This window comes from Neolamprologus multifasciatus, chromosome 14 (genome assembly GCF_963576455.1).
Source record: "Neolamprologus multifasciatus chromosome 14, fNeoMul1.2, whole genome shotgun sequence".
Classification (NCBI taxonomy): domain Eukaryota; kingdom Metazoa; phylum Chordata; class Actinopteri; order Cichliformes; family Cichlidae; genus Neolamprologus; species Neolamprologus multifasciatus.
Window position 1 is genome coordinate 7,041,131 of NC_140452.1, and position 15,567 is coordinate 7,056,697.

The 15,567-nt window shown below is 45.0% G+C and overlaps 1 protein-coding gene across 1 annotated transcript; it reads left to right on the forward strand.

Annotated features, from left to right (window-relative positions):
• Positions 1-232: 232 nt before the first annotated feature.
• Positions 233-3,139, forward strand: LOC146503401 (extracellular calcium-sensing receptor-like). Its single transcript, XM_085131131.1, has 5 exons — positions 233-520; positions 631-1,455; positions 1,559-1,780; positions 1,902-2,025; positions 2,235-3,139. Exons 1-5 carry the CDS (start codon positions 269-271, stop codon positions 3,137-3,139), a joined length of 2,328 nt encoding a protein of 775 aa, XP_084987257.1. The 5' UTR covers positions 233-268.
• The last annotated feature ends 12,428 nt before the right edge of the window (positions 3,140-15,567 follow it).

Consider the following 15,567-nt stretch of genomic DNA (forward strand, 5'->3'; position numbering starts at 1 on the left):
TAATGATCGGAGGAATCTTCCCAATTTTGATCAAACAGATACTCAGCACCTCTACATTTGATAAGGAGCCGCCTAAAGTGCAGTGTGAAGGGTATGATTTAACACAAATGGCTTTTTCATATGTCATGCATGTATGTTTATTTGTGTTTTAATTCCTTACATTGTACTTTATATACATGGGAAGCAAAAGCTTGGTTACTTTATGACTTTTATCAATCACTAACATGTCTTTAGGTTTGACCTGCGAATTTATCGATGGACACAGGCAATGTTATTTGCCATTGAAGAAATCAACAATGATCCTGCTCTCCTTCCAAACATATCTCTTGGCTATAGGATACTTAACTCTTGCGCATCTCCTACAAATGCTTTACGTGCTGCATTAACACTGGCTAGTGGAGCAGAGGAAGCAAAGGCGACTTCTCATTGCCCTCCAGCTATATCTGCCCTCATTGCAGAGTCTGGATCATCTCAGTCAATAGCTGTGGCTGGAATTCTTGGACCATTTCATATGCCAATAGTAAGAGATAAAGTTTTTTGTTTTATGATGCTAAGTGATATTGGATTTTGTGGCATTGTATGATGTAGCATTACATATACACCCTTTCAGTGTTCTATTCTCTTTTATAGATCAGCTACTTCTCAACGTGTGCTTGTCTGAGTGACAGAACTAAATATCCTACATTTTTTAGAACAATCCCCAGCGACTATTTCCAGGCAAAAGCTTTGGCTGCACTGGTCAAACATTTTGGATGGCAGTGGATTGGAGCCATACAGGCAGACAATGATTATGGACGTAATGGAATTCTTGCCTTTAAGGAGGAGGTTGAAAAGTTTGGCGTTTGCATTGCTTTTGTTGCATCAGTTCTACGCACGTACACAAGAGATAAATTTCTAGAAGTGGTGGAAATAATAAAACAGTCATCTGTCAAAGTAATTTTGGCTTTTTCTTCTGAGGGTGACTTTTATCCTTTGATGCAAGAGATTGTGAACCAGAACATTACAGGAATTCAGTGGATTTCTTGTGTGGCTTGGATAACATCATCTCGACCATCCACGCCTGAAATGTATAGATCCTTTGGCGGAACAGTGGGATTTGTAATGCAGAAGATGGCTATTCCTAAGCTTAATCACTTTCTTACAAGTATTAGTCCTTATACAGATCCCAATGCACCTTTCGTGAGGTATTTCTGGGAAATTATGGTGGGCTGCACACCTGTTTTGCCAGGGGTACATGCAGCTACTGAGGACACAACGAAAAGATGTACAGGCAATGAAACATTAATGAATTCCGAGGATGATTTCTTCAATGTCACAGAGCTCAGAGTGACCTATAATGTCTATAAAGCGGTTTATGCTATTGCACATGCTCTGCATCAGCTGGTATTCTGCCAACCAGTTGGAGCACAAACAGTAAAGCGATGTTTAAACCTGACAGATATTCAATCCAAGGAGGTGAGAAATAGTGCAGCTGAAAGCTTCAATTGTTGAAATTGTTTAAACAAAACCAATATTTGAATATTTATATGTATCTAATGCATTATCTTTTCCTCTGTAGGTCAGTAAAAAATTACAAAGGGTGAATTTCACAAATCAGTTTGGTGATGAGGTGTTTTTTGATGAGAATGGCGATCCTCCTGCTTCTTATGATGTCATTAACTGGCAGTTGATAAATGGAAAAGTGCAACATGTGACACTTGGTCATTTGACATTTGCTGCAATTGGTGATTACAAGCTCAGCATCGAGGAGGAAAAGATAGTGTGGAGGACAGGGAAAACAGTAATCATGATGTCTCTCTATTTTTACATGCAGTACACTTTTAGTATCTCATCCTTTACTATTCTCTTGTTAACACATAATCATTTACCTCTACAATACTTAAATATTTCTTTTGTCACAGGTCCCCACATCAGTGTGTTCTAATGTTTGCCCAGTTGGGACCAGAAAAGCTCAAATTCAGGGAAAACCTTTATGTTGTTTTGACTGTGTACCCTGTGCTGATGGAACTATAGCCAACTCAACAGGTAGACAAAAACATATTAAGTGTGTATATCCCGTAAACGTTGAACGTGTACATTATAACATGACATGTTTAGTGTCTACATATAACGAATATTTAAAATATTAATGTCTTCCTTGCATCATATGCTTTTTTTAAGTAAATTTTTAATTTATTATTATCCCAAATGTACATCTAGATACACCACTGACCCTTTCTGTTTATCCTCAACAGGTGCAGCAGACTGCACACCTTGTCCAAAGGAATACTGGTCCAATGAGAGAAAAGATGATTGCATTCCTAGAACGATTGAGTTCCTGAAATATCATGAGCCTATGGGAATAGCTCTAACACTTGTATCCCTGTTAGGGGCCTCTCTCTCCCTTGCCACAATGGTGGTTTTTATCAACTACAGAGAAACTCCTGTGATAAAAGCCAGCAACGTTGAGCTGAGCTCTTTCTTATTGTTTTCTCTTTTTCTGTGTTTTCTCTGTCCTCTCACTTTTCTTGGTCAACCAACAGTCTGGACATGCATGCTGCGCCACACCGCTTTTGGTGTGACATTTGCCCTTTGCATTTCCTGTGTCTTGGGAAAAACCATTGTTGTTGTCACAGCCTTCAAAGCCACATTTCCTGGCAAGAACATTGCTGGAAAGTTTGGTCATGCACAACAAAGACTCATCATTTGCTCCTGCACTTTGAGTCAAGTGGTAATATGCACATTATGGCTGACTTTAAACCCACCTTACCCACATATGTTGTTCACATACAGCAATAGGATGATTGTTCTGGAATGTAAAACAGGATCTCAGGCTGCTTTTTATGCAGTGTTGGGATACATAGGGATCCTTGCGATCATTTGTTTGATCCTGGCATTCATGGCAAGAAAACTTCCTGATAATTTCAATGAAGCCAAATTGATCACATTCAGCCTGCTGATATTCTGTGCTGTGTGGATTACCTTCATCCCAGCATACATCAGTTCTCCTGGAAAGTTCACTGTAGCTGTAGAAATATTTGCAATTTTGTCCTCAGCTTTTGGCTTATTAATTTGTATTTTTGCACCCAAGTGTTACATAATATTTCTTAAGCCAGAAAAAAATACCAAGAAACATGTCATGGGAAAAACTATAAGCTAAAAGTTTAAAAAACATTAACAATTTACATTATGTTGCCATTTTTGTGTTTACATTTTTATTATTATTATTATTACATTTATATTACATTAGTAGACATTACGAGTCACTTAAAATTCTGTGACACATTAAATAACAGAGTCTGGGTATATACATATTTAAATGTAATTTTTGACTGATAAAGGATTCATAATTAACATTACAGTACACTGCAAGATATGTTTTATGCTGCTGAAAGAAATGGATGTGAGTGAGTAGTTATAGACCCGCACACAAATGCAACACAATTTAAGATAAAAAACAAAAACAGACTCTTGCCTGCTTATCAGTCTCTAACACCATTACAAGCAAGATGCAGTAAATCCTTTGAAATAAACATGTGTTCCACTCTGTACATTGAGTGCTATTTATTAATGGGTGTTGTGGAAATTTCAATTACCAAGTCCTGCAGACACGATGAGTTGTAACAACACCTTTATTTCAGCTATCTCATGCATAAGGAGGGACGTCAGTCAGGGGGCACTGAAAGTCGTCTCTGACAATGAACAGTTCAGGTCCTTTTTATACACAGTCACAGAACAAAAGGCTTTTACAGTTTCAGTTCACACCTTGGCTCTAACCAGACAGACTCTCTACCATCTGTGTGAATCTCCCCCACTCTGGGGTCAAGCCTTCCTGTGTGAGCTTCCCCATCCTGGGAGACATTCACCAGTTTCTCACTGTCTGTTTCCCAGCGTGAATAAGGTGTGAACCAGACATACTAAACTAAGTGACATGAAAGCATTTCATCAGGACAATACATTAAAGAGAAATCCCACCACCCATACTAGACTAGGTAACATGAAAGCAAGACAATACATTAAAGGACAATACACTAAAGAGAAATCCCACAACAGTTCCCACCCTCTTGATTGTATCTCAATCACTAGTACCAAGGATTTCTCTTCCTAACATTCTGTTAATTACATCAGCCATATTGCACACTCAAAAGGTTTCACAATATGCATCATTCTTACAGTGTCAGGAAAATAATTTCACTCATCACAATCATCCTCGCTTTCGCTATCCTCAGTGTAATCTTCAGCCTGCAATAGGGGAAGCTGCAACTTGGGAGACTCGCTTTCTCTTGTCAGTGCCACTGTGATTAATCTGCTCAATAGGGTACGGAGGCATGGGATTAGACAACAACCGCAGCATGTGAGAATGGCAATAAAGGTGGCTATGGACATTAGCAACGACATTACTATGGCCTTATACTTCCCAAACTGTTTGTTGAACCACCCGTCTAAGGGGTTAGTAATGCCGGAGTCCTCTGTCATTTGGGACGACAGTGTTCGCAACCCTTCCAAGGCTCTGGTTACAGTGCCGTCTGGGGCTGTGTTGTTTGGAATGAAAGTGCAGCACACAGGACCCACCATAGTACAGACCCCCCCTTTTTCAGCCAAGAGCATGTCCAGAGCCATTCGATTCTGCCAGGCCATCAAGGATGCGGCGGCCAGCTGTTCGGATAGGCCCGCCACTGCATCCCGTGTCAGATTGGCCAGTCGTTGGACATTGTAATGTACATAATTGATTCTGTCCACATTCTTATTCGGAGTTACCCATAAGAAAATGGACTCAAACCCTCCTGCAACCTGGTTGGCCAATTTAAACTCATCAGGGACACCTCTGGGGACACCTATAGCATCTATATAAGTTGGGGAGTTTTTTGTCAAATCAAAATCTTCCGTTGTGGTTCTACGGGCCCTTCTCACATGGGCCTCTGCAGAGGCGTGGGACCCTGCTAACACTATAGGGAGTGCCAACCTCACAATGGTGCAGGTTCCTGACCAGCTGTTGGGCAGAGTGTCTCTTAATACTTTGTCACCGCACCACCAGAACAGATCGGCTCGAGCCACATTAATGCTGCTCATATTTTCCCATTTTGTGACATTTATTATTTTAGCACACCACGAATCTTCAGGAGCTCCTACGGGGGTGGCATTTACCCTAGTTAGGCACGTATAATTTCCGGCTTTTGGGGAGAACACGGGGGGGGTGACACTTTTCCTTACCACTGGGAAGGGAGTACTCAATACAGCGCAATCATGGTCCACCCTCTCCCTCATGTGGAGTTGTAGCATGCAATCAAATCCTGGCCTGTCCTCCCAAAACAATAAAGGGGCAGGCACAGTGAACAGTGTGGGACGGGCTGCAGAGCAGGCCACACAGTCAGTCATGTTGTTTACCCTGGCTGTGTATGTTATCCAATCAAGCCAGGTATTTTTGTCTATGTAACCCGTTTCTACTTGCACGACATTCTCTGGGGAGGTGATATTCAGATAATTTACAAAGGGGTCCGCAAGTGGTCTGAACATTTGCTTGGCTATGGTGGCGGTGACCTCTGTTGCATTAGCACGGGTCATATTGTGGTTTGGGCTTAATGCATGATGTAGTCTTACCTTTATTATGCCCATTGTGTCTGCACCGGCCTGGTCCACTCCTATGATTAAATAAAAGGAGTCTTCTTTGGAGTCGTGGCATTGTCCTGGGAAGTTTGGTCTCCTGGAAAATGGGTTCCAATTCAGGTTCTTAATCGTTAGCAGTAATGGGTTCAGGCCGGTACCAGTCGCCAATTGGGCTCTAACAAAGGAAAAACTGTTCTTACTTTTCATCTTACCCTCTGTTGATTTTGCCTGTTCTCCCCAGTACCCCGGCCTGGAGTGCCACCACACAAAACTCCAACTCGGACACCACTTCTGGTATCCCGGAACGCCATGTCCAAATATGCACAAATAAACATCATAACCTCTCCAGCTTTCATTATAGCCTTTACAGTCTATCACATTGCACAGATCAAAACTGAAAGTCTGGGTAGTTGCATACGTATAGTGTAGCTCAATGTACCCGCCATACTCAGTAAGGCATTTGTCTCTCATCTCGTGGGTTGCTCCTTCTGTTGCACGAACCTCCTTGGATGTTGGCATGGTGCTTGGCTGCTGCTCTCTCCAGAGGCTCCACCAGAGGGCAACCATCAGCCCACTGAAGAGCATCAGAGCTACCCCAGTGATGAGGTGCTTCCTGGCTTGTTGCATTGTTGCAGGTAGAGGGTAGACTGCCCACTACCTGAATGAGGTGCGGGGATTATTCTGCCCCGTTTGTCTTTTCTAGTTGCTCCTCCGTTCTGGGTGGTTCTCCTCCAAACAGCTTACAGTGGCTGGCGTGGATCCAAGTAACTCGTTCTCCAACCTTTACCGCTGTTTGTGTGGTCAGTAGGACTTGGAATGGGCCCAGCCACCGCTTCGCCTTCCAGTGTCTCCTCCTGAAGTCCTTCACTAACACCCAGTTCCCTGGTTTGAACGGGTGCAGGGGTCCTTCTGCTGGCCTGGGCAGGGCTGCTTTCACTGCTCGGTGTACCTGCAAGAGAGTCCTGGAGAGATTTTGACAGTACACAATCATTTCGCTGTTGCACAACTCTGTGGATATGCCAGTCCATTTGGGGGGTTCTGCCCCCACTCTGGCAGGTCGTCCATACAACACCTCATAAGGGCTGAGGTGTGCTGGAGGTCTGGCTCGCGTGCGCACATACATCAGCACGAGGGGAAGTGCTTTTGGCCATGTGAGGCCAGTTTCTTCACAGCACTTTGCCAGCTTGGATTTTAAGGAGCTGTTCATTCTCTCCACAGCACCTCCAGATTGTGGGTGATATGCACAGTGTGTTTGCAATTTGAAACCTAGTTGCTTGCTGATTTCCTTCAATGCCTGGTTCACAAAGTGAGTACCATTATCACTTGTGATTTTTCCCGGGATGCCCCACCTGGGAATGATTTCTGACAGGAGGGCTTTTGCCACTGCACTGCTGTCTGCACTTTTAGTGGGGAATGCTTCTACCCACTTAGAGAACATGTCCACTACTACCAGACAATACTTCTTTCCCTCGGCTGGTGTCAATTCAATGAAGTCCATCATTAGATGGTCAAAAGGCATGTCTGGTGGGGGGTGTGCTGCAGTGTTTACCTGTACTGGGCGTCCCACATTGTTGGTCGCACAAATGAGACACCTTTTACAATACCTCTCAGCTGCTGTGGAAAACCCTTTGGTGAACCATAGCGATGTTACTGCTTGTAGCATCCCCCCTTTGGACGCATGGTCTAACCCATGTGTCCATTTTAGAAACCAGGGGAAGAAGTGTTTAGGTAGACATGGGCGGCCGTCCGGAGATCGCCAGACAGATTCGACCAGTGTGCAGCCATGTTTGCGCCAGAGAGTTTTCTCTGGCTGGGAGGCAAATGACTGTACAGCAGGAAGATCAGCGAGGTTGGGTGTGGACAGTGGTGCCAAGACCAGTTGGAAGGGTAGGCCTCCTTCGGCTGCTGCTTTGGCTGCTGCATCGGCGGCGGCATTTCCTTGGGAGACAGAATCAGTTTTACCTGTGTGTGCTGCACACTTCACTACAGCAATGCGAGCAGGCAGAAGGATGGCATCTAGCAGCGCTGCTACCTGGTTAGCATTGAGGATGGGCTTGCCATCAGATTTCAGGAACTTTCTGTGCCTCCACAAGGCGCCAAAATCGTGCACCACACCGAACGCGTAGCGAGAGTCGGTGTAGATGGTGGCCGACTGACTCTCCGCAAGTTTACAGGCTTCTGTGAGCGCCACCAGTTCTGCAGTCTGTGCTGAGAAGTGTCTGGGCAACGAGCCTGAAACGAGAGTAGCATGATCAGAACACACAGCAAAACCTACCCGGTTAGTTCCACGTGAATCACGTGAGGAGGAGCCATCTACATATAGCACTATGTCAGAGTTGTCGATGGGAACATCTAACAAGTCAATTCGAGGTGTACAAGTTTCACCCAATACAGCAGTGCAGCTGTGTGGTTCACCATCCTCTCGCGTGGGGAGAAGAGTGGCTGGGTTAAGTGTTGTGCATCGTTTCACTGTGATGTTGGGCATGTCAAGCAGTATGGAAGAGTACCTGAGCCAACGAGCTGCAGAAAGGTGTGAAGTTTTCTGCTCCAGCAAAATGAGAGAAACTGCATGGGGTACCTGCACTGTCAGAGGAGAATACCCTACAATGTCACGTGAGGCGAGCACGGCCTTCTCACACGCAGCTACTGCTCGTAGGCATCCAGGCAGTCCTGCAGCCACTGGGTCAAGCTTGGAAGAGTAATAACCCACCGGGCGAAGTGAATCACCATGCTGCTGTAAAAGAACAGAGGACATGAAACCATTCTTTTCATCCACCATTTGTGTATATGGTTTGGATGGGTTTGGAAGCGCTAAAGCGGGCGCTGTTTGCAGCAGCTGTTTTAAGGAAGTGAAGGCAGCTTCAGCCTCTGGTGTCCAAGAAATGTGATCATTGGCTGACAGACTTGCACCATGAATGAGTGCAGTGAGTGGGGCTTCCACAGAGGAGTAGTGTGGAATGAAATTGCGGCAGTATGATGTGGTTCCTAGGAATGACATCATCTGTTTTTTGGTGAGAGGTTTTGGAATGGTCATTACAGCTTCCACCCTCTTGGAGGAAATCTGGTGGGAGTTGTAAGAAATCACATGCCCTAAGAATGTGACTTGCTTTTTACAAAACTGCAGTTTTGACTTACTAGCTTTGTGGCCCTTGTGATGCAAATGTGTCAGTAAAGTGAGAGAATCTGCCAGACACTGCTCTTGTGTGGGCGCACACAGTAGCAGATCATCGACATATTGCAGTAACACTGTGCCTTCGGAGAGGATCAAGTCTGACAGAGAGTCTCTTAAGGCGGCATTGTAAATCGTGGGGGACTCACAGTAGCCTTGACACAACCGAGTGAATGTGTAAGCCTTTCCCTGGAACTCAAAAGCAAACCAGAACTGGCTATCTGGGTGAACTGGAACAGAGAAGAATGCATTAGTCAGGTCAGCAACAGTAAACCACATAGCGTCAGATGGGATTTGGGCCAAAATGGTGTGGGGGTTCGGAACCACAGGGGCTCTGGGGATTACAGCCTTGTTCACAGCTTGTAAGTCCTGCACAAACCGCCACTCAACAGGTTCATTAGGTCCTCTGATTTTCTTCACAGGGAATAATGGAGTGCGAACCGGAGAGGTGGGGCATGGGATAATTACTCCGGCCTTTAACAGGGATTCAAACACAGGAGTAATCCCCTCTATGGCTTCCCGTTTCAGAGGATATTGTCTTTGGCATGGTCTAAACGAGGACTTTGGAGTGATTACCACTGGCTCACAATCTGTAATCAGGCCTACATCATACTTAGATGAGGCCCACAGGCCGTCAGGCACCTCTGTCAGCAGGGGGTGTGAGGAGTTTAGAGGAGGTGTCGTTTGAAACAGACAGTGTGCGACAGCTATGTTCACTAGCTCAACTGAGCGGACACACTGGACTGTGTGTGTCATGGTCTTTTTGTAGGCTTTCATTTCTCGAGAAAACAGTACTGTGGGATTCTCTGTAGTCTCCCAATCGCAAGCGCGGTAGCACCGGTGCATAAATTCTCCCATGTCTTCCCACTGGCAGCTGTGAGCTTTTGCCAGGGGAACATGTGGGACGGATGCATCCATAGTAAACATGTTTCTTTGCCCATCGGTGAGAGAAATCGCAAGCGCAGCAAATGTGGAGCTCCAAAACATACATTTCACAGTTAGCAAATCATTCTCGGTTCTGTACCATTCTACCTCATAACTGTCATCAGGCCCATGCAGAGAAAAGTGAGACATGCAACTCAACTCTCCAGGAGCCATAAAACAGACATCTGGAGGCATGCAGTTGCGAGTCGCTTGCATGAATTCTGTAACAAGCGGCCCCTCCTCCAGCTTCCACCCGTAAGCGAAAGCTGGAGTCACGGGGTCATATTTCACCATCATATAATCATAGTCAGATTGCGTGATTGTGATGCCATTATAGCAGGAGATTAAACTTATTTTCAGTTTGCATATCAAATCTCTTGCAAGCAAATTGACCGGGCACAGGTCTGAACACAAAAACTCGTGTGTGAATTTTCTACCCTGTCCGTCTACACAATACAGGGGTACGGTGAAAGTTTCTCTCTGTATAGTTCCTGATGCTGATACAGAATGAGTGAACCTCTCACCCAGCACGGGCTGGGGTGAGAGGTAATCTGAGTGTAGTACAGAGTGGGTGGCCCCGGAATCTACAAGAAATTCTACTTCCTGATTACAAACTAACATTTTATACAAGGGCAGTAGTTTATAAGGCGCAGTATTTAAATGTACATATGTACCAACTGGTGACAAAGAAATCTGCTCTACATGCTCAAAAGTGTGCTGTCTTAAAGTGTGTGTGTCTGTGTGTAAAACACTTTCTACATCAGTGGGTGTGTGTATGTGTGTGTGATTTTCACTTCCCTGCTCTGATGAGGTGGGCAAACCACAGCCTGAAGCGTACTCTGGCGTCCTTTCCCCCCGGCCTCAATCCGCCTGCACCCACTGCTGGCCCTGGTCACTTTGCCGTTGATGCTGGTCACCCCCAGGGTGGCTGTATCTAGGGCAGTTTCGCCTCCAATGTCCATGTTCACCACAGAGAAAACAGGTATCTGGATCTCCTCCAAACTGTCGTCGTTGTCGATCGCGTCCTCGATCACGTCTTCCTCCCCGGGCTCGGTCGCGCCAGCTGCCTTTACCATGGAAGTTACTCCGCGGGTTCGTTGCAGTCTTGTACAGCGTTAAGGCCGCGTTGTGGAGGTCGGCGCTCTGTTTTTCCTCTTTCTTGCGTTTTCTTTCGTCAAGGTGGTTCTGAGCATGGCGTGCATGGCGTCGCAGTTCCGTTAGCCGAGGTTCATCTTCTCCTCCCACATATGAACTCCTCACCTCGGCTGCCACATCTGGTCTCAGTCCCCGGAAAATATGGCCGCAGAGATGGTGCTCATATGTGGAGGCGGAGGTGCCCGTCATGTCATCTTTGGGTATTCCACCATTAACTTCAAACACAGTTGTCATGCGATGTATGAAATCATCCACAGATTCCTCCTTTCTTTGTTTGCAAGCTTGAATCTTTAACATGTCCACCTTATCCGGGAAAACCTCCTTTAGCTTATCCATCAGGTGGGTTACTGCAGTACAATATTCACGGTTTTCGCCATGCTCATAGGTCAGGTGTCGTATCCTCAGCGTAGGATCAGGCAAGTGAGGTGATATTCTCCTCAGGTCGCATGGTTTCAGCTTGCCTGCCACTGCGCGTCTAATTTCTTGACCTGTGGGACGATATTCTTGGCAGAAAATTAGGAGCTGCTCACCGAACCTTGCCCCCGACATGAGAGGGTCAGGTAGATGACTTGTGGCGTCAGCAATGTCCGATTGTGTCCAGGGTCTGTGAACTAAAATGGGTCCCTCGGGCCCTGCCACTTCCACCATCGGGAGCTGCAGGTCTTCTCCTCCTGCCTGTCGCCACTTCCGCATTCTCCGCACAGTCTGGAGGTTTTCGACCTCCTCGCTGCTGTCTGCACTCTCCGTATCGTCCCGCTCGTCATCAGTGGGACAATATTCAGGCTGATCCACGGCAAAAGGCAGGACGTAATATCCATGGCGGCTGTCCTTACTTCTCCACTTTCCTCTCTCTTTCCTCCATCCCTGTGTTTTCTCTTTCATCTCTCCAGCTCGCGACGCGCTCCGTGTGTGACTGTGCGCTTGGAGGGCCTCTCTCGGCCCTCTGTTGGGTCTGAGTGTCATTTTTTTCCGCTTCCTCCTGGCGGGCTTGCCGCTCCTCAGTCGCTGAACTGGCGCTGGCATCTTCTGGCGGTGAGTCGTGTGGTGCAGAGCGGGATATGGGGGGAAAGGAGTCCAGGTCCGCATCGGCTTTCAGGCTCTGCAAAACAGCCTGTACTGGGGAAGCACAGACAGTGCGTGAACAGGGAAATGATGTTTTGTTCTCCGTGTTATACGGAGGTGGAAGAGGCGCTGAGGCAGATTCTGCATCAGCCTCCCTTCCACGCACTTCTCTAGGTAATTCTTTCAGAGCTGCTTTATTTTCTCTCCTTTCTGCTTCCCTCATCCACATTTTCAAACATTCCTTCTCATCGCTTACCCTACGCAGATCTACAGTCCTAACTTTCCCTTTCTTCAATAATTTTGCTTCTTCCTCCCGCAACTGTTCCTCTATTTTCTTTAACTGGTTAACACTCAGCAATCCCTTTTCAGGAAACCCGTTTACTTTTTTCCACTTAACAACATATTTCATACACCCAATTCCCCATTTTTTAACCATACAGTCAAATATTGAGTTTTGTCCCTGGCCGCCTGGTGGAACGTCTGCCGATCTACTGGATCTAGATCCCATTTTACTACACGAGGCGTCCCCCGTGAGGCCCTTGCCTTCTACGGACCAAGGAGCGAACACCGCCACTCCGTGCACTGTAGTACACGGAAATGGATTTCGACAGTGTACCCGAGTTGCTGTCCCTGTGACGTACTTGGACCGAACACAGGTCTGGGCCGGCTTCTCCCCAACAGCGCGCTCGAGCCAATGTCCTTGTGATGGGCCGTACCCAACACAAGCCTGGGGCCTCACACCACCAGGTTTTTCTCCCGGAGACTCGAACTCCGGGGTCGGCAGGCGTTCTCCCCCTTTTTCAGCCAGACAAAAAACTCTCGTGACTTGTATAAATGGTAGATACAGCTCACCGTTCTGCAGGAGTTTCCCCTCGATTCGTCAAGGTGATCTCGGTGGTCGCTGAAACACAGGCTCCGCAACTCTGCCTTTCTCTTTGCTTTAAACAGCTGGCAGGACCGAAGCGTCTTGTTACCTCGGGGTGATCAGCCGTCACAGAGCCGTCCTTCAGCGAGAACACTGGATCACCCTGCTCACAGCGCCAACTGTTGTGGAAATTTCAATTACCAAGTCCTGCAGACACGATGAGTTGTAACAACACCTTTATTTCAGCTATCTCATGCATAAGGAGGGACGTCAGTCAGGGGGCACTGAAAGTCGTCTCTGACAATGAACAGTTCAGGTCCTTTTTATACACAGTCACAGAACAAAAGGCTTTTACAGTTTCAGTTCACACCTTGGCTCTAACCAGACAGACTCTCTACCATCTGTGTGAATCTCCCCCACTCTGGGGTCAAGCCTTCCTGTGTGAGCTTCCCCATCCTGGGAGACATTCACCAGTTTCTCACTGTCTGTTTCCCAGCGTGAATAAGGTGTGAACCAGACATACTAAACTAAGTGACATGAAAGCATTTCATCAGGACAATACATTAAAGAGAAATCCCACCACCCATACTAGACTAGGTAACATGAAAGCAAGACAATACATTAAAGGACAATACACTAAAGAGAAATCCCACAACATTGTTGAGGCCTATCTGTTGTGGTGTTAGGGCAGCACACCACAAATGTCAGCATCAGCATTTGAACCTGATATAGTTGGATGAAAAGCAGTGCAAGATAATTAGTAACTGCTTGCCCTCCACTGGAAGAAAGAAAAAGGTTTTGTGAGGCCAGATCTGAAAGTTTTAACTGTGAAAATGGGAGGAAACAGAGTTGTAAAACACTGATGAACTTCTCTGTTTAACATTGAATTAAAGTTAAAGTGGCTGGCACTTGATGATAGTGGCAGTCATATGACTGGAAAAATTAATTAGTTGTTTTAAAAGCAGCACTGCTAAGAGTGCAAAGCTTTTGTTCAAAAGAATGAAAGTCGGTCACACGTAGGAGCTGAACTTTGAGACCGTCATGGTCACTAAAAGCAAGCCTAGAAAAATATATATGTTACATAAGTACATGTTGTCATGCGGAGGAAAATGCAAAAGAGGACACTTAAACCATACCAGCATAAGCACTTTGCAATCACTGCATCTGCTCTTACTCACAAAAAATGTGGTATATGCTAGTGATGTGTCAGTCACGAACCAAATGGCTCTTAGAGACGGATCTTTTTCCCTTTCTCTCACTCTCTCTCTCGCACTTTTCCCCCGCTTCACTCCGCACGCGAGCCTTGTGCTTTCCGCTGGGAAGAGGGGGGAGGGGCGGTAGTTACACTCGCAGTAGCACAGAGAGAGAAAGAGAGCCAGGGACAACAACGTCACATTAGAAAGGTATAGTAATCATCCACAACTATTTTCAGTTGCGGATGATAAAGGATTCAGAAAGTTTTTCATGCAGGCCCATATGACAGAGAATGTGCATCTTCTTTTTGTTTTCATATTTCAATTTATATTTAATTGTGTTGTGGTTTGCAGTGTTTTGTGTTGTTTCACTTTAATTTGTTTAAAAGGAAAAAGCTGAAAATTTAAATAGTTAAAAGTTGAAATGTTAATAGTTGTTTTTTGTATTATATGATTTATTTATTACATTTTATGGAGTGAATAAATAAAAGTATATTTACGGTGGCCCCTAGAAACAAAGCACGTACAAACTCCAAAACGTACAAACTCTGAAGCACGTAAAAAATTCCAAAACACGTAAAAAATTCCAAAGCACGCACAAAAGACAACAGAAGTGCTCCAGGATGCTAGGCGCAGTGTTGAGCTTTTGTTAGCCAGTGGCTACACAAGCCAGCAAGTACCAACGACCGGATTTGGTGTGTGGTAATAACAGGTAAATGAACATTTTTTTGAATTATTTGAATATATATGAGTGCTTGTGTATAAATACACAAACAATACACATATGCTTTCAATTGTGTAATTTAAGTGATCTAGGTAGCTCTGTTAAGGAAATTCAGTTAACGCTAGAAATGTGTTTTGGAGTTTGTACGTGCTTTGTCTCTAGGGGCCACCGTATATATTTATATATAAACATATATAAATAAAACCACGAGTTTTTTTACATTAGTAATTTCTTTTGTGCATAATTTTTTTTTATTGTTGTTAATGATAAATTAATTAAAGCAACAAACAACCTAAAGAGCCGGCTCTTTTTAGTGAGCTGAGCCAAAAGAGCCGGTTCTCTAAAAAGAGCTGGAAATCCCATCACTGGTATATGCATATATATAACCTATATTTACACATGCACACACATGCTGCGTATGCATCTGTAACTATGTGTTTCTTGCAAACAGGTTCTGACTTCTGGCTCATTTTCTGTTTAATGTTTCTGAGTAGGACTGTTGAGTTTCCTTCAGAGGAAATTTCAGATCACAAACACACCAGGGTAAAATCTGCAGAGACCAATTTAAATTGCAATTCAAAATTTAAAGAGGAACTATTATTCTTATTTCTATCTCCACATGTTCATTCTTTGACCCTGTTGCAGTACGCTCACATGTTTTTCCGCCAGATTCATGTACCTGAGGCAAGCATATTAGAGATATTTGTTTTTGTTGACATCATACAGAGCCAAAAAATAGGAAAAAGGAGCATTAAGCAGGGTGAACCCTGAGCTTTTGACTTTGGCCATGTTTTATATAACCACAATTCCAAAAAAAGTTGGGATGCGGTGTAAAAACAGAATGCAATGACTTGTGGATCTCATAAACCCATATTTTATTCACAGTAGTACA